Raw genomic sequence first — 19,693 nt, 5'->3', positions numbered from 1 at the left:
AATGTACCATGACCCAGTGCCTTGGGTCTTTTCAGCCTTGAGCCAGCCCTTGAGACTTCACTGTTGACCTGGACCAGGTTACAAGAATGTGGCCATGCCTTGTAGAAAAAGGAGGAGATCCCAAAAGCCCTGGATTAGGAGCCAGAAGACTCTGTCATCTTGGCCTTACCCCTTAACTCTGTGGTGACATTTAGGCAGCCCAGTTATAACCCTCTTGGAGCCTTTGTTTTTCTCCCTGGTAAAGTGGTATCCTCTCAGCTTCCCTGAGGGGGCACAAATGAGAAATGGACAGGAAATGTTCTGGAATCCTTGAATCAAGGACTTGAATCCTTGAAACAAGGTGAGGATGGTGTCCCTTTGAGAGCCACAAAGCCCTATCTTGGCCGAGAATATGGGAGGTCCTGGCTGGGTCTTGATGGCAGAAATAAAAGCCTGAATTGCCGTGATAAAGCTGGAAACCTTGGCCAGGGTCAGCAAGCTTAATGCACTCTTCAAAATATTCCTGAAAGAAGGATTGGTGCTTTTCGTGATATGAAACGTCACACCATCATTTCAGATGGTTCTGTCTGGATTGCAGGTATCCATAGGTCTGGATGCATAACTGGCTCATTTATCTGGAATTATATTATTCACCCTGAATCTTTTCCTAGGAAAATTAACTTACAGTTTCACGACCCGTTATGTAAAAGTACTGTGCCTCTCTTTTTTTCTCCCTTAAGCTGTCCTGTTTTACTGTAGAAATTTCAGGAATAGTCTACTGATCCATATTCCTTTTCTGAGTTGAAAATTTCTGTCAAGTAGTTAGCTGTTCATAGCGTGTGCTGTTTTTCCTTCCAGATCTTCTTGCTCATTGTAGTCTTTCTCTGTTCACCCTCATACTTTTCCTTGTCCTCTTTTCAGCCTGTTCACATGAAGGGCAAGACCAGTGATACTGGGTCAAGTGCTACTTCAGCTTTAGGAAAGTTATCCTAATTTAGAGAGAATGGTTTGTTTTTGGAAAGTGTTTTGTCTCGAATCTGGAGGCCAAAAAAAAACCAACGTAAAACTATCCATGATTTATTTGCTAATAAGATGACTAATTCTTTAATTGTATCAGATACCCGCACAAATACATTCCAAGTGTCCACTTGAGCTCTCCTGTCCTGGCAAGTCAGACCCATAACAAAGAGGTTTAGGGTGCGGAAGATGTACTGGCCTTCAGTTTGCATAAAAGGTGTCCTCAGAGGCTCACTTGAAAGGAGCTGACCTAAGGAGGGCATGGACCATAGACTTATGAATTATTCAGGTTGTGTGTGACTTGGGGCCCTTTAAACCTATAATTAAGGAGTAGGGAATATCTTGTGGGTTTTTTTTTTTTTACCGCCTTCTTTGGAGGAAGTTTAAGAAGGCCCTTTCTTGGTACCTCAGTAGTGGGATTCTTGAGGGTTGGAGGGTGGGTAGTGGTTGAGAAGTGTGGGGAGAATGGAGTGGTGATGGGAGGCTGCTTACCTGGGTGAGCTGAGAGCACCCACATAACTTTATCATCTGCCATGTTCTCTAGCTGTGTAGAGGCTTTGGGGAGTGGAAGGTATGGTGTAGGGACTGGTTTTATAAAAACATCTTTTACTTATATGTCCTTAACTGAAACTATTTAGCAGTGATAAGTACAAGCAACTAGATTTGGATCTACTGGACAGATTTTAAGAGACGCAAAACAGTTTGTGAATTCCCATTGATCTAATCTGGGCTGTTCAACATAGTGATAACTTCACAGCATTCTCAGCGTGACAAATACTTCTGCCTTGAGACTGTTTGTTAGAACCCAGTGAATTTTTAAATCTTATAGTAACAAATAAATAAATAAACACTACCCTTGATTAAAATACATAATCAATAAGTTACAAGGATGTAATGGACAGCACAGGGAATATAGTCAATATTTTATCATAACTTTGTATGGAGTATAATCTATAAAAGTAGCAAATCACAATATTGTATACCTGAAACTAATATAATGTTGTAAGTCAACTATGCTTCAATTTCAAAAAAACAGGGCTTCCCTGGTGGCGCAGTGGTTGGGAGTCCGCCTGCCAATGTGGGGGACGCGGGTTCAAGCCCTGATCTGGGAGGATCCCACATGCTGCAGAGCAGCTAAGCCCGTGCGCCACAACTACTGAGCCTGCGCTCTAGAGCCTGCGAGCCACAACTGCTGAGCCCATGTGCCGCAACTACTGAGGCCCACGTGCCTAGAGCCCGTGCTGCGCGGCAGGAGAAGCCACTGCAATGAGAAGCCTGCGCACCACAACAAAGAGTGGCCCCTGCTCACTGCAACTAGAGAAAGCCCACGCGCAGCAACGCAACGAAGACCCAACGCAGCCAAAAATAAATAAATAAAATAAATTTAAAAAACAAATCCCATGCTCCTCCAGTGATACCAAACTGTTTCCTTCACACCATCCTTTTTGAACTTTCACATTTTGTATTGAAATTTTAGAAGAATCAATGTTTATTAACTGCAGCCCTCCCCCCAATAAAAAAACCCATTTTGTTCTAGAGGTCAGAGAAGAGTAGCTACCATTTGACATGGTGGTCTTAGAACCCCCATCACCTTGGCTAGGATTCCAGCTCTGCCCTTAACACAGTTACTTCTTTAAATCTGTTTCCTCAGATATAAAATGGGAATAAAAGTAACAATACCTTCTTCAGAGGCTCCCTGTATCAAGATAATGCACTGTGCCTGAGAAGCAATACTTCTTTGGGATTCTTTTCTGAGGATGAATTCTCAGCTGTAGAATTAACCTGATAAGAAAATTCTTTTTTTTTTTTTTTTAATTTGTTTTTGGCTGCATTGGGTCTTCGTTGCTGTGCACGGGTTTTTCTCTAGTTGTGGCGAGCAGGGGCTACTCTTCGTTGCAGTGCGCGGGCTTCTCATTGCGGTGGCTTCTCTTGCTGTGGAGCACGGGCTCTAGGCGCCTGGGCTTCAGTAGTTGAAGCACGTGGGCTCAGTAGTCGCGGCACGTGGGCCCTAGAGCTCGCGGGCTTCAGTAGTTGTGGCACGTGGGCTCAGTAGTTGTGGTGCCCAGGCATAGTTGCTCCGTGGCATGTGGGATCTTCCCAGACCAGGGCTCAAACCCGTGTCCCCTGCATTGGCAGGCGGATTCTTAACAACTGTGCCACCAGGGAGGTCCCAGCCTGATAAGAAAATTCTTTACCGAGTATTGCCATTCCACTTTTTGGGGTTGTCTTTTAAGGTCAAGCTTATCTAACTGGTTGTTCTTGGGCCATCTGTCTCACTAGTGTTAGAACTCTGCAGTTACAACCCCAGCAGACCATCTCATTACTCTTTCTTTGTTCTGTTGCCTACAGCCTGAAATCTATTCTTGGCCTTTGATATTTCACTAAAATGTCATTTTCATTTCTCTTTTCCTTCTTGCTATAAACAGCAGGGATCTTAAGAATACAGTTTGACTTTTGACAAATGTATACACCCATGAAACCTCATCCAGATCAAGACATACACAGTATATTTCTATACCCAAGAAGGGTATAGACCCTCTCCATTCAAAACCCCTACCCCTATCACTTTCAGATTTCTAGGGCCTAGATTAATTTTGCCTTCTTGAACCTAACATAAATGGAGTTTGAGGTCTCTCTCTCCCTCACTACACTGTTGTTGCTTGTAGCAGTAGTTTTCCTCTTTATTGCTAGGGGTTGTTTCAGTGTATGAATATAGCACAGTTTTATAATCCATTCTTCTGTTGATGACATTTTGGTTGGTCTCAGTTGTGGGCGATTTGGATGAAGCTGGTGTGAAGCTGGTTTCATCTCTCTGAACATTCAGTGTGGTTAGTGTCTCCTCCACCTCCTAACCCTGCAGCCCTGGGCAAGTGTCTTAATCTTTCTGCCTTGGTTTCCTCATCTGTAAAATGGAAGGTCAGGAAACAATTCAAGGTTGTGGCCACCATTTAAAAAAAAATAGAGTAAAATAGGGGATCAAAATAAATGACATGGAACTGTACATGTTGCAGCTCACATAAATACAGTTATGTGTGTGTGCAGGTATGTCCATAATAACAAATATAAACTGTATTTGTTATTATGAATTGTGAGCACATCCGTTTGCAGCACACTGATTTGTATATGTCCTTGTGTAAGCAAGGAAGTTGAAGCACCTGTGAATTATCTAGTTAATGCGTATCTTTGCCCTCCGGTGTCCAAAACAGCCACAGTGTTAAGGGTCATTTATATACAGCTAGCTATAGGCCAGCCACTGTTTTAAAAGCTTACATATAAAGGCATATAGCTCTCAAAACCGTCCTATGAAATGGGTTATTTATCCCCATTTTACAGATGGAGAAGCTGAGACATTGGTTATACAACTTGCCCAAGGTCACAGAGCTTGAGTCTAGGATGATAGGGCCATGATTTGAACCCAGGCAGTGCAAGTCTAGAATCTGTGCTCTAAACCACTATTCCGGGGGACATAAAAGAGGCAAGTGGCATGTGAGCAAATGCAATTAATAATAATCTAATCAATACAATGCTCCTCTCTTTTATTTCAGATATGAGAAATGAGTGTTGGACGTCGAAGAATAAAGTTGTTGGGAATCCTGATGATGGTAAATGTCTTCATTTATTTGATTGTGGAAGTCTCCAAAAGCAGTAGCCAAGAAAAAAATGGAAAAGGGGAAGTAATAATACCCAAAGACAAGTTCTGGAAGATATCTGACCCTCCCAAGGCATATTGGAACAGGGAACAAGAAAAGCTGAACAGGAAGTACAATCCCATTTTGAACATGTTAGCCAACCAGACAGGGGAAGCATACGGATTTTCCAACATAAGCCATCTGAATTATTGTGAACCTGACCTGAGGGTCACGTCAGTAGTTTCAGGTTTCGACAGTTTGCCAGACAGATTTAAAGACTTTCTGTTGTACTTGAGATGTCGAAATTATTCACTGCTTATAGATCAACCTGATAAGTGTGCAAAGAAGCCCTTCTTATTGCTGGCGATTAAGTCCCTTACTTCACATTTCGACAGAAGGCAAGCAATTCGGGAATCTTGGGGCAAAGAAACCAATGTGGGGAACCAAACAGTGGTGCGAGTCTTCTTACTGGGCCAGACCTCCCCAGAGGACAACCATCCTGACCTTTCAGATATGCTGAAATTTGAGAGTGAGAAACACCAAGACATTCTTATGTGGAACTACAGAGACACCTTCTTCAACTTATCTCTGAAAGAAGTACTCTTTCTCAGGTGGGTGAGCACTTCCTGCCCAAATGCTGAGTTCGTGTTCAAGGGTGATGATGATGTTTTTGTGAACACCCATCACATCCTGAATTACTTGAATAGCTTATCCAAGAACAAAGCCAAAGATTTGTTTATAGGTGATGTGATTCACAATGCTGGACCTCATCGGGATAAGAAACTCAAGTACTACATCCCGGAAGTTGTTTACACTGGCGTCTACCCACCTTATGCAGGGGGAGGTGGATTCCTGTACTCCGGCCACCTGGCCCTGAGGCTATACAATGTAACTGACCAGGTCCTTCTCTACCCCATCGATGACGTTTATACTGGAATGTGCCTTCAGAAACTTGGCCTCGTTCCAGAGAAACACAAAGGCTTCAGGACATTTGATATAGAAGAGAAAAACAGGAATAACATTTGTTCCTATGTAGGTTTGATGTTGGTACATAGTAGAAAACCTCAAGAGATGATTGATATTTGGTCTCGGTTGCAAAATGCTCATTTAAGTTGCTAAATTATGTACTAAACTAAATTTTGCATAGAAAGATGTATCTCGAATAGTTCCCATGTTGTGTTCTCTCACATTAGAGGTAATTTCTATGTAAAACCATCAAAACTGCCTTTATGAGTAGTATCCATATGAGGGCCTCTAAACCTTTCAATGTAGTACTTTCTGAAGAGGGAAAGCAGAAGATCCTAATTTTTATGTAGGATATGACAGGACGAATGGTTCTGACCCTTCCTGCTGGCTAGTGGTCATTATTTTCTAACTTGTCCCCCTTGTCATCTGAAATCATGTTTCTGAAATCTGATCGTGTTAAGTTATTTTTGTTTTGCCCTCATATGATGGTAATCCTATTTCCCATTATAATGAGTGAATTATCTGCAATTTAGGTATTCATAAACCTACTGGCTACAAAGACACTGTTATATATGACTCAGTGCTTTTTGTGAAATGGAATTACATTTATTTTCATGAAATTTGGATGAATTTTTTAAATAGTCTGGAAAAGTTAACTTCTGTTGAAATTTCCTGCTGCCCCAACATTTCCTTGGGTTAATCTAATCAGTTTTGCAAAATGGGAATCACCGTGTGACATTCATCCAGTTTTATCTTGTTATGGTCTTTTGGTCATAATAAGGAGGAAGCTTAACTATCTTGTATTTCATTTGCTGGGTGGTATCGTGATAGTTCTCTCTTTTTTAGTATTTGAAAATAATGAGTATGATTTCATAATCTTCAAACTGAAGATTGAATTGACCCTGGTAACCATATTGTGTTTATGATTTTTCATTGTGGACCAGGAAAGCGTATGTAACTTTTGAACTTTAAGTGAAAAGATTGAAGTTGCAGACCTTTTTATCAGTGGTTTGTCAGTTTAAAACTGCAGAATTCTGTTCTTGCCACATGATTACGTGTTGCTTATACAAAATTATTATCCTGAGTAGTGACTGCTTTCCTGTTTCAGTGTAGAAGTGCCTGTGTTTTTATTTATTGTTCAGATCAAATACCAAAACATTTTCTTAAATATATTTTGTGTAATATTTTATTTGTATACAGTGTTGTTGATTAATTATTTAACTAGAGCATGGTATTTTAAGTAGTAAGTATAACATATGTTAAATAAAGTTAATTGTTATTTTTGAATTAAAAAATTTTGGGGGGGATATGAACTAGAATTCTGCCAAACTGTTGCTATATATACTGTCTTGTAACATGCTTTCTTGAGACATTTTTGTGTTATAGATATGAAGATTCTTACCAGATGTGATACTGGGGACTGTAAGAAGATTGAAATAAAGTCACCATATTTTTAATTGTCGCGTGTAATGTGTAACCTGTAATCTCTGTTTCCAGCATTTAATTACATTTTCCCCAAAGAGGCCATTTTTTTCCCCCAGAAACTATTACAGTAATATTGAACTATACCTTTTCATCTGTCTTTGTATTTAAAATTCTTAAAAGTGCTTTCCCATGTAGAGTCTTTAGGGAGGAGTATGAATACTTATTTACGCTTCCACTTTCAGTGAGTATAAAGGATTTAACTCTTTATACTCACTGAAAATGGTGTGAGTGGAATGGAGCAGCATCTTAAAGATTCTATCATCCTAAGCCATGTCCATTTTTGGGGTTTGTATCCACGGTGATGAAACATGGAGCAGCTTTGACCACTCAAGTTTCTTTCCTAGACTTTTGTTGAGAAGAAACTGCTAAAGCTCAATTAAAAACAAGTAGGCATTGGATGAAACTCCAAAAACAGAAGGATTAGTGTTGTGAGAACATGTAGCACACTGTCCTCTCCTAGTGGGAATGTTGAGGCCATACACGTGAGCGAGTATGAGGGCACAGATACTTGATATGGGTTTGAAGATTTGTAAGCTTGGTCCTTCTAAAGGGTTCATGTGCCTGCATCTGATCTCTCTGCTCCAGTGGTTGTGAGTAGAGGGTGGTGGCCACATCACCACATCAGGTTTAGAGACGAGTAATGAAGCTCTCAGAGCATTCATAGGCATTTGGTTCACAAATTGCTTGTGTCCATGTAACTTGACCATGTGTTCTTAAGTAATAGATTTCTCCTCTGAGGAAGATTTAATTTTTTTCTTTTAGGGAGTCTCCTTCACTGAGATTTCAAGTCTACAGAGAAAGAAGAGATGTAGCAGGTTTTGAAACATGTTTGGAGGACCACTGAGGGCCTTTGGTGAGCCTCTTCTTGACATGTGCCATTATTCGAACATCAGTCCTTGGTGCTAACAATGTCTGGTGGGTGAGATGCTCTCTGGCTCTTCTTTATTTGACAGAAGCTCTCATGCAGTTGTTACCTGAGCCCACAACACTGGTCATCGACCTCATGGGATGACCCTTTTCAGCAAAGGGATACTAGATGTTACAGCTTTCCACATGCTTGGGCTCAGTGTTGGTACTGACTGATCCCGTGCAAGGGCTTTTGGTGCCCATGAGCTGGATTCTCATCTGAGCTTCCATCTCTTGGATGTAAGCATCACAGCCTAATTCATTCTTGGAGAACTGTTCAATAACTGAGGCCTCAGTGGAAACTGCTTTTTGGACCTTTTTTCATGGTTACTCCCAAGTCATGTTGTTTTTGAGTTTGAGGGTTTTTGAGTTTGAGGGTCAAAAAGGCTAAATGAGCATTGCCAGAGTTTGGACTTTTCATAAACCCAACTACACCTTAAGAGGAAAAGGATGAAAGAGACCAGAATGGCTCATTTCCATCCCTGACCCTGCTTTCCTTTCTTGAGTTGGTTGAGAGAGAATGGAAAACAAGGGCAGGAAGTTTGAGTCTCACTTGAAGTTGAATCCAGAATTAAAGGCACCCAAAGGGTGACCACCTCCTACTTTTCTACTCCTGATTGGTATGGTCTGGAAGTCTGATGTTCTGGGTTATCTTGTTTCCCTTAGATGCAGGAAGGGAGAAGGCATTTATGAAGGTAAAGGATGGCTTATTTTCACTTCCAGGAAAGCTGAAATGAAAGAAGCCTTTACTTGGGCCAAAAGTTAACTTTTCTGTGATTTGCCTTAAGAAAAATGTCAGATGAAGTAAAAATTCTTGTTTAGAACAGGAAAGTAAATACTTCATGTGCTGGGCTGTCTAGATTATAGGATAAATTCATTTTTCCTTTATGTTAATTCTATATTAGTTTTATTTTTTAAATGCTAGGGTCATCTGCCAAGTAATTTTGAAACTGAGCTTTACCTAATTAGGGTTAACAATCTGAAAAATTAAAATATTTATCATGGTTTATTTAGGTCTCAATACACTTGAAAGTTTTTTTGCCCTTAGTATCTTTTTTTATAAATGTATTTATTTATTTATTTTTGGCTGCGTTGGGTCTTCATTGCTGTGCGCGGGCTTTCTCTGGTTGCGGTGAGTGGGGGCTACTCTTCACTGCGGTGCACGGGCTTCTCATTGCGGTGGCTTCTCTTGTTGCGGAGCACAAGCTCTAGGCATGCGGGCTTCAGTAGTTGTAGCTCGCAGGCTCCATAGTTGTGGCTCGTGAGATCTAGAGCGCAGGCTCAGTAGTTGTGGTGCACGGGCTTAGTTGCTCCATGGCATGTGGGATCTTCCCTGACCAGGGCTCGAACCCGTGTCCACTGCATTGGCAGGTGGATTCTTAACCACTGCGCCACCAGGGAAGCCCACCCTTAATATCTTGAAAGGTAGAGGCCAAGAATGAGGCACTTTTGTCTTTAAGGAGGCCCTAAAATCTTGTTTGTTCACATCACATATGAAATTCCATATTTATTAATTGTAAGATTCAGTACTTTTTATATACCACTAAAAAGCGCAATATGATTTGTATCAATTGTACAATATGCCTCAATTGCGGGGGTGTTAAAAAATGAAATATTACATCTTAGAATAATTGAAGTACTGCATTAGTGTGTGTATATGTGTATGTGTGTGTGTGTGTGTGTATGCCCTTAAATTGAAAGATGAAGCCTCATTTAGCTTTATTTGAAAGATGGAGCCCTGTTTGGGTTTATTTCCTGCTTCTCTCACTTTAATCTGTGTTTAGGAATTTTCACCCAAGCAACCATAGTAGTGGCTTCTGAGCTTTGGCAGTTGTTTTCTTCCTGTCTGTTGTGCATTGTGAAAGGGAATGTATTGATTGCGCTGAAGCAGCAGAAGTAGAGTTTTTAATTTGATTGTAATCCAAGGGCTTATTTCGAAGTCAGGGGCCAGGCGGTTGAACAATGGTGCTTGCAGCTTCCCGACAGCTGCCCTGTATCAGGGAAATGCTCTTTCATCCTACGCAAGCAGTAAGCCGGCCACATGAAGAACTTGCATCCTCAGTGTCAGCATGGGCTCACTCATTGCTCTGGAATCCTACCATCCTGTATACAGCCCATTGCTAGCCTGTCTTCAACTAACACTCTCTTCTAGCTCATCATCCAAGCCCTTCCCCAAATTGGCTTTCCTAACCATTCTATTGAAAGGCCATCAGTAACTCTGATCCTGGTACCAACTTCAACCACCTCTTCTTTTAAAATAATTATATCAAAATAAAAAGATATTATCCTACCCTTGGTTGGGGTTCTTCCAGAAACAGATCTTAAAGAGGAGGATTCTAGGTCAAGTTAGTGTTTTGGGAAATGCAGGTGCATGGTCCATGGTGAAGTGATGTTGGGAAGGCAGACAGCCAATAAGAGTGTGTGTTAAGCCAACGGGCACCATGGAACTGGAGCTCAGCCCCTGGGGCATCTATGAAGAACAGTCCAGAAAACTTGCGTCAGAAGGACCCCTCCTCCATCCCTGGTGGGGGGGGGGCTGGGCTATTTTTTGTAATAGTTCTATTGAGACATTCAAGTGTGCTATGATTTTGAGTAGATTAGGGTTGTGCTGTAACATTACAGTCCATGACAGAAACAATTTGGCTCCTGGTCTCTTTGAATGCTTTTACCTCTGGGGCAGGTAGGGGTCAGGTGCAGACCTTCAGTTCCCCTCCAAGTGGCTCTGGGTTGCCCAGGAGTGTGGTGGATGTTTGAATGCCCCTCCGATCAAGGAAGAAGATTAGTATTCAAGGTCAGTTCCTTTGTTGTCGGGGCAGAGCACTTGCTACCTTGCCTTGTCCTTGTCGATATCTGCCCAGTGCTCCCCCTCAAAGCACCCTCAACCCTCCTCTGACTGCCTTGGCACAAGGCCTCTCCTTCCCCCCCTTGTTTGTCTTTGTTATCCTGGTGGTGACAACGGGAACTGGCCTGAAAGGGCCTGGGCCAGAGCTGTCTCCCCTGCCCTGTCCTCCACGCTGTCCCCTGTACAGCAGCTACTGACGGGTGGGGTGGGAGTGAGGGCTGGCCCAGGGAAGGGGGCTCTGTGGCTTGTTCGCAGACACCCAGCCCTGCCCAGGCAGCACCCCTTCAGCTGCCCAAAATTCCTGAGTGGGCAGGAGGGAGGTGGCCAGGCCTTCCTCGCCTCAGTCTGGTCCTACCCAAGCTCTCCCTGGACAAAGGCCCGGCGCTCGCCTCCTTTGAATCAGTGGCCCTCTGGACTGTTCTCCTCTCGTTCAAGGGTTCAAGGCACTGGGCTCAGAATGCCTTTTCCCACTTGCCCCACCTCATTGCAAAGTGGGATACAGTCATGACATGTTAACCAATCATTTGATGATTTATTTCCAGTCTGTGGGTAGAGAAGAGGATGGAAACAGAATTTTGTTGGCACGTCGCAAAGTTAGCCAAGGGGCAGGCTTGGAGGGGCCTAGCAGGAAACCTCCCTGTGCAGAGACCCAGGGTCAGACAACAGGTACCACGGTCCAGAATGGCAACAAGGCTCAAGTCCTGTCTGTTCTGCCCGTCAGAACCTTGAGGCCCAGCACACCGGAGCGACAGTCAGTCAGGAGCCAGAATTGCAAATTGTGTGGCCTCTGGTCTGCTCTTATCCTCCTGGCTGGTGAGATGGGAGAACCCCAGAGAGGCACAAGGAGAAAAGAACCAAGAAAACGATCAGACCTGGGCAATCCCGAACCTCTTAAATAGCAGTAATCTCACATGTATTTTTCCTCTTGTGGGATGTAAGAAATGAGTATTGAGGGCTAAAGTTGTCGGGCTTAGAGTTGGTGGGAAATGCCTTTATTTATTTGATTTCGAAAGCCTCCCAGAGTGAGTCACTGTGGAAGGAATGAAGAAGAGGGGAGGGGCTGTGATGCATGGTCAGAAAAGCTAGAGAAACTTCTCACTCATGGCGTCCTGCTGGATTGGAGAACAAGATGAACAGAAGACGCAGCACAACCCCATGGAGAGCCCGCTGGACCATGAGGCGGGGGAGGGGCGTTTCATGGCCTGTCTTGCTGGTCACACTTCCAGAAATCGCAGAGGTGCTTATTGGAATGAGCTGGCACGGTCCCTGCAACTGAGTACCTGCTCAACAAATAGGAGCTATTATAACAATTTTAAAAACTCGGCTGTGGCAGAGTTTTAATAATATGGCAAACAAAATATTTTCTGCTTTACTCAAAGTCTGGGCACTTTTCATTGCTGGTAGACCAACCCTGTAAGTTATTCTTCTGAGATGGGATTGATTTGTTTGGGGAATCTTGCACTTAGAAAACTTGAAATTCAAAAATAATTTTAAAATTTTAATTTTGAATTAATTTTTTGTTTCCAGAAAAGTTGTAGAGCAGAGAGTATCCATATATGTCCACCCAACTTTCCCTAACGTTAACGTCTTACATAACCACATCACGATCAAAATGAATATCAACCAACCAACAACAGGAAATCAGTACTGCTTTAATTCTATTACCTACACTACAGACCTTATGGGGATTTTACTAGTTTTTTCCACTAATGTCCATTAGGCTCCTGTTCAAGGTCCCACATTACATGTAGTTATTTTTCCTTGGCCTTCTGCAATCTATTAGTTTCTAAACCTTTCCTTGCCTTTCCTGACTTTAATCTTTTTGAAGTGTACTCGTTATTTGTATGATGTCCTTCAACTTGGGCTTGTCTGATGTTTTCTCACGATTTGCATGAGGTTTTGTATTTTTGGCAAGAATACCACAGAGGTGGTGTTTTGTCCTCAGTGCATCCTGTTGGGGGCTCCTGGTGTCAATATGTCCCATTCCTGGCAATTTTAACCTTTGTTTAACCTGGTTTCTCCTCTGTAAGGTACTTTCTCTTTGTAGTTAAGAAATATCTTGGAGGGCATTTGTACATTTAAAGCTAACAAATGACTGAGTTAATGCATCTAAAGCACTTAAGGCCTGGCGTGTAGTAAGTGCTCAAGGAATATAGCTGTTGTTTTTTTCGTCATCACTTTTATTGCTGCCACCATCCCAGTTCTGTCCCTGGTTTTCCTCTGGTGTTGGCTACCTTTACTGTTCCCTTCATTATCCTCTGCATACCCTGCTGATCCAACCTGCACTGGTCACTTCCTCACATTGGGGTTGGCTTTCTCATTCAAAAGACATTCATTCCTGTCTGTGGCCTCAGGAAGGGCACAGAAGAGCTGGAGGCGTCTCGGCACATGGGGGTCGGGGCGGGGCAAGAGCCTATTGTTACTCCAGGGTGAGGGGGAAGCCTGCTAACAGGAGGAGTGCTCATGTCTCTGTGGGATGTGCTTACTTTAGAGGGGGCCTTGGCTGGGGAGGCCGGCTGTCCCATATCATTCACGGTGGAAGTCTGGACCAGAACCCGAGGACCCACAGTCACACTCCTTGTGGACCTGCAGGGACAGGATGAAGGAGAGCCCACCTGGCTGAGGCCTTGAAGCAGGAATGAGCCAGAGGCAGACCTCCTTCTATAGAAGGTGGTAGAGTTTTCTCCAGCGAGGTGGTGGGTTGCTGCTCTGAGCCACCTTCAGGGGTCATTCTAAGGGGGAGGGTCAGGGGTCGAGGGAGCCCTGAGCCCTCCCTTCCTGCACAATGCCCAAGTAAAGCAACGCTGGCTCCACCTAGATGAGAGCAGGGGCTCCTCAGCCAAGGTCAGGAGATGCCAGTGCTCTCAAGGAAGCCTGCTACAAACTGCTTACCAGGAGGTTCCTTGTCCTTCTAGCACACACAGTTTTGTTTGCAGAATGGCTTTTCTTGGCAGCCTTCTCAGCCTCCCAGACTCTTCCCGTACTTTAGAGCACTTGGGCTCTATTTTGACACAGAGATGAAGTTTTGCATGTTTGAAAATAGCTGCCATGCAGAGGACTGTTGTAGCTACTGTTTTTGCCTGCAGCACACTTTTCTCCATCCTCCTTCTGGAAACAGACTGAGCCCCGGGACTGGAGGGTTGGGCATGTGACCAATCAGGACCCACGGGAGTCCTCCCAGCGCTGGGAGAGGGGTGCTCTTCTTCGGGGCTGATGGAATTGCCCGGCCAGCTCCCTGACTCTCTTCATGAAGCTTCCCATCGGCAGAGGAAACAAACAAGGGCGACTCGTGTGGAAGCAGGAAGTGGGGGTGAAAAGGGCGATGGTGACACATGGTAGCGTTTGAGCCCTGGGTCCACGTCCACCGTCTGCCCTTACCAGCTATGTGAGTCAATGCGTTCCTTTCCTCTCAAGCTCGCCGGGGTTGGGTTTCTTGGTCCTGGCTGACGCCAAGAAGCCTAGTTCCTTCCCTGAGTTCTAGGTTGAGCCCAGCTGTGGATGCCTCCAGATTCCTACACCAAGGCACCCAATTTCAGGTCGATTTCTCCCAGGAGGCAGCTGGGGGTGGGAGTTGATGTACTTGTCTTAGGCCAAAGAATCTGGGTGGAAAGATCTAGGAAGCAGGCAGCAGGGAGTAGGAAGTAATCTCCCTTCTCCCAGCATGTGTTCAGCGCCGGTCTGGAGATCCCCGGATGAGAGAGTTTACAGCTTCTCTTTCAGGGTCAAGTTTATAGGCTCAGTTTATAAGTGTTAGCTCTGGTTGACATGTGAAGAGCCAAAAAAAGAAAAGGAAGAGGCGTGTGTGCGCTCACGTGAGTGTGTGTGTGTGTGTGTAAAATCCAGTTCCTTGGGAGAAGAAGATGCTGGTGGGCTGGGAGAAGATTGGGGAGGGGGAGGTGCTTAGCTGCGTCTACAGCCAGTGTGGGGGGTGAGGGTACCCCCAAGGGGCCTCACAGTCAGATGAGGGAGACCCTGGCAGCTGCAGTGGGGTAACGAGCAGCTGGTACCAGCTGTGAGGGGAAGGTGGGTGGGTGCTCATTAGAAGGTTCTGTGCTCCAAGCTGCACAGGACTCTCCGGGGCCTGAGCAAGCTGGGGCTGGACAGCATACAGCTGCGGAGGTTGGAACCATCCCCTGCTTTCATAATCGATGTGACCATTCCTGAAAGTGTGCTTGGTGTTGGCAGGCGTGGGGAGGCGAGACCTCTGGGCCTGTTGGAGGGTGTGACTGCGTTGCCGCTGGGTGCAAAGTGCTCTGGCTGCTGGGAGGGGAGTTCAGTGCATCTGTGAGATGTGATCCATTGAGCCCAGTCCCGGTTTCCTCCTTCAGTTCACAGATGAGGCAGGCGAGGCTTAAGAAGTTATGTCAACTCAAGTTCACACAACCAGCAAGTCAAGACCCAGAACTTATACTTGGGGCGTCTGACTCCAAAGTGTAAGGGCTTTACCTCGCTGTGGGACTGTCTCCCTGGGCCTGCCAGAAGAGGACATGCAAGGCCATCACTGTCCCAGGAAATGCCACTAGCGCTGTGGCATCTCTGCCCAGGTCCCCGGCCCTGAGCTTGTATTTGCCCTTTGGCCTCTGACCCCACTGTCCAGAGATATATTTCCCTCCATGGGCCACCTAACTCAGGTTTTGTCTTCCGAGAGTCTGACCCCAGCCCCACCCTGGTTCCCCACTGTGCAGAGCCTGGGGTTCTACTCACAGACCCACAGTGTTTGTTGATGAAGGTGTGTGGCCACCGAGAAGATGTGTTAGTCGGTGAAAAAAACTGAGGCTCACAGAGCATGTGACCTTTTCATTTCAAATAGGCAGTAAAAGGTCAGGCAGGTTAGTGATTGCCTAGGGCTTGGAGGTGATGGAGGAGGGAAATGGGGAGTGACTATTAAGGAGTATGTGGTTTCTTTAGATGAAAATGGTCTAAAATTCATTGTGGTGATGGTTGTACAACTCTGTGAATATAATAAAAACCATTGAATTGTACACTTCAAAAAGGTGAATTGTGTGGTATGTGAGTTATATCTCAATAAAGTTGCTACTAAAAAAAATAAATTTCACCAAATTTTAAGGGGGAAAAATGGTAAGGCAGGGCCTCAATTTCAAGTCTTGCACAAAACAGACCGAATCAATTGACTCACATTGTTCCCCCAATACCAGTAACGGACACATTGGGCTCTACGACGGTTACTGCCCACTAGACGTGTCCTTTTAATGTTTCCCCCCAGTTGTCCATACACTCCTTCCCAGTTCTGGAGACAGAGGCCTAAGGCCTCTTCCGATGTTGAAATTCTGTAATTGTGATTCCATGATGCTGTGAGACCCCTGCCTGGCCGTGAGCTGGTTGCTTGGAATCAGGGGTGCAGTCAGGGCAAAGGGCTGACGGTCTCTGGGCTCAGTCACTTTGCTGCTTTCCCATCAGTCACCCTGTTAGACTAGGTGTGCACCCAGGATGAGGCCAGTTCTGTCTTGTCCGTCCCTGAGTCCCTGGTGCCTGCTGTCCTGTTCCTCCACTTTATTGGCTTCAGAGCACTGGTTTCTTTTTATTTTTTAATTAATTAATTGATTTAATATTTATTTTTGGCTGTGTTGGTTCTTCATTTCTGTGCGAGGGCTTTCTCTAGTTGCGGCGAGCGGGGGCCACTCTTCATCGCGGTGCGTGGGCCTCTCGCTGTCGCGGCCTCTCCTGTTGGAGAGCATAAGCTCCAGATGCGCAGGCTCAGTAGTTGTGGCTCATGGGCCTAGCCGTTCTGCGGCATGTGGGATCTTCCCGGACCGGGGCACGAACCCGTGTCCCCTGCACTGGCAGGCGGATTCCTAACCACTGTGCCACCAGGGAAGCCCAGAGCACTGGTTTCTTTGCACGTAGTCTGCCATCCACACCCACAGGGCAGAGGTATGTCTGTCCTGTTCACCTCTGTACCTGCCCATGACAGGAGCTCAAAGGGTGGGTGTTGAATGAATGAATATGCGAAACATAGTAATATTTGTCCATAGAAGATGTATGTGAGTGAATAGATAAGTTTCCCAAGTGTTTTTCCTAAGATTTTTTTACTAACCAGATTGACTGATTTAATTTGAGTTTAATCTTTGTTCTCTTCCACTCAGTTTTCACATGAAAGTAGGTGAAAAGTCCTCTGAGGGCAGGTATCTGTTGTGTTTACCTCTGTATCTTGTCCATAATAGGAGCTTAATAGTTGTTGAATGAATGAATAGATGAACAAGGTAATATTTGTTGAAGGAAGAAAAGGTAGTATAACAAGCAAAATGTCCCCAGAGAGGAAAGGGAGAAAGAGCAGGGGAGTGTTTGTTCCACACAGTTGCTGACTCTTTTTATTTTTTTATTTTTTAATTGAAGCGTAATTGATTTATAATATTGTGTTAATTTCTGGTGTACAGCAAAATGATTCAGTTTTATATATATATATTCTTTTTCATATTCTTTTCCATTAGTTTCATTACACGATACTGAATATAGTTCCCTGTGCTGTAAGTAGGACCTTTTGTTTCTCTGTTTTATATATAGTAGTTTGTATCTGCTAATCCCAAACTCCTAATTTATCCCTCCCTCACCCTCTTTCCCCTTTGGTAACCATAAATTTGTTTTCTATGTCTGTGAGTCTGTTTCTGTTTTGTAAATAAGTTCATTTGTATCATATTTTAGATTCCACATTATAAGTGATATCAGGTGGTATTTGTTGTTCTCTCTCCACACAGTTGCTAAGTCTATTTTTTATTTTATTTTATTTTGATGGGGGGGTGTCACCTGATTTTTTTCCCCAGTTTTGTTGAAATATAATTGATGTACAGCACTGTATAAGTTTAAGGTGTACAGCATAATGATTTGATTTACATACATCATGAAATAATTACCACAATAAGTTTAGTGAACATCCATCACCTCATATGTATACAAAATAAAAGAAAAAGAAAAAACATATTTGTTCCTTGTGATGAAAACTCTTAGGATTTACTCTCTTAACAATTTTCATATGTAACATACAGCAATGTTAATTATAAAAATCATGTTGTACATGACATCCCTAGTACTTATTTATCTTATACCTGGAAGTTTATGTCTTTTGACACCTTTATCCAATTCCGTCTTCCCCCATCCTCTGCCTCTGGTAACTACAAATCTGATCTCTTTTTCTATGAGTTTATTTGTGTTTGTTTTTTGAAGTGTAATTGACGTATAGCACTATATTTGTTCCTGGTGCACAACATAGTGATTCACTATTTCTATACACTACATAAGTCTAGTTACCATCTTTCACCATATAAAGTTATTATATTATTATTGACTGTATTCCCCTCACCATACATTTCATCCCCATGACTCATTTTTTTTGTAATTGGAAGTTTGTACTTCTTGATCTCCTTCACCTATTTCACTCCTCTCCCCTCTGGCTAACTCTTTATTATGTCCTTTCTCTCTGTCCTATCCTGGCCCCTTACGTGGACTCAGACTGCCTACACAAGGATAACCTGAAGATAGTAAATACCTGGCCACAGGTGGCAATCACTTACCTCAAGGACTACCTGGATCACTTCTTGTCCAGTCCTCCAACTCCCATTTGCCTCTGCTCTTAGCTTTGATATCTGTCCCAGTCCTGCATTTAATGACTCATTTTGAGACCTGAATCTCAGCCTGAGACATCTGACTGGAGTCTGGCCTTTAATCTCCAGCCCTGCCTATGGTCACAGTGGATGAGACACTCCTAATTTCTGCCCTACCCTGTAGGCCAACCAGCCAGGTTGTATCCTGTCCAGTGTCCCTGCCAGTGGAGGAAGATAGAAAATTAATCTGGAGATGCGCTTCTTCTTGGAGGAGACTCCAAGTGTCTAAACTTAGTGACTTGCTTCTAATCAGTAGAATACGGCAAAGATACTGAGTGTCACTTTCATGATTAGGTTATAAATGATTTCCTGTTAGCAAACTCTCTCTTTTCGTAGTTTTAATGGAGCAAGTTGGACAGGCCTATGTGGCAAGAAACTGAGAGTGGCCTCTGGCCATCTGCCAACTGGGAAATGAGGCCTTAAGTATATCAGCCCTGAAGGAAGTGAATCCTGCCAACAACCACACGAATGGGCTTAGAACTGGCTCATTCCCCAGTTGAGCCTCCAGATGAGACTGCAGACCTGAGGCCAACACACCTTGGTTGCAGCATGGACTCCTCACCCTCAGAAACTGTGAGATAATAAGTGTATGTGAAAGCACTAAGATTTGGTATAATTTGTAACTCAGTTGGAGATAACTAATACATTGTGTCCGTTTTGTTTTATGCTCTCCACCAAGAAATAAATTTACTATGAAGCTAGTGAAATTTAAATTTCTGGGCCCCTCACTTGCATCATCCCTTTGTGCAGCCCTGGGAGAGCCCTTAGCAATGTGTTCACATGGTCATATGTTTTTGTAAAGTTTATAGGAAATATTTTAACTGCAATTAGTTAGGGTTGGTGCTTCTTGCTACTTCAGCCTTCCTCTTGAGTCTGGTGGTGTGGCAATGGGGGAGGACATTTTGAGGATTTGACTAAGGGGAAGTTGATTTGAGATACATTTAGTGGGACATGAGGATGTCCATGTGTGTGGCTTGCAGTTGCTTCTGTGTCAAGTCATGTTGCTAGCAAAGTTTCACATGCTGGTACTTGGCAGAGTTAGGATTCAATCCAAGGTTCATCTCATGGACTTAGCACCAGACTAGGTTGACTTTCATCTTCTCAGTGATTCATTAGTGGCTTTGATTTCTTAACTTAAAGGCATGAGACTCTGCCTTCAGATATGTGCTACATTTGACACTTTTTCCACCTTCTCACCTGGTCTAACACCCTAGTCTTATCACCCATTGACACCATCCCCGTGCCCTTTGCTT

General features: G+C 43.9%; 1 protein-coding gene across 1 annotated transcript in view; it reads left to right on the top strand.

Moving 5' to 3' along the window:
- The window catches only part of B3GNT2 (UDP-GlcNAc:betaGal beta-1,3-N-acetylglucosaminyltransferase 2), a 30,223-nt gene extending 23,189 nt beyond the window's left edge, over nt 1-7,034 (top strand). Inside the window, exon 2 of the mRNA XM_029231893.1 lies at nt 4,542-7,034. Coding sequence (XP_029087726.1) covers nt 4,551-5,744 — 1,194 coding nt within the window. The 5' untranslated portion in view covers nt 4,542-4,550 and the 3' untranslated portion in view covers nt 5,745-7,034. The remainder of the gene's footprint in view (nt 1-4,541) is intronic.
- Nucleotides 7,035-19,693: the final 12,659 nt, after the last annotated feature.

This window comes from Monodon monoceros, unplaced genomic scaffold (genome assembly GCF_005190385.1).
Source record: "Monodon monoceros isolate NGI ecotype Baffin Bay Population unplaced genomic scaffold, NGI_Narwhal_1 Super_Scaffold_19, whole genome shotgun sequence".
NCBI lineage: Eukaryota > Metazoa > Chordata > Mammalia > Artiodactyla > Monodontidae > Monodon > Monodon monoceros.
The sequence above is the reverse complement of the archived record's forward strand: the minus strand, read 5'-3'. Positions and strand labels throughout refer to the sequence as shown.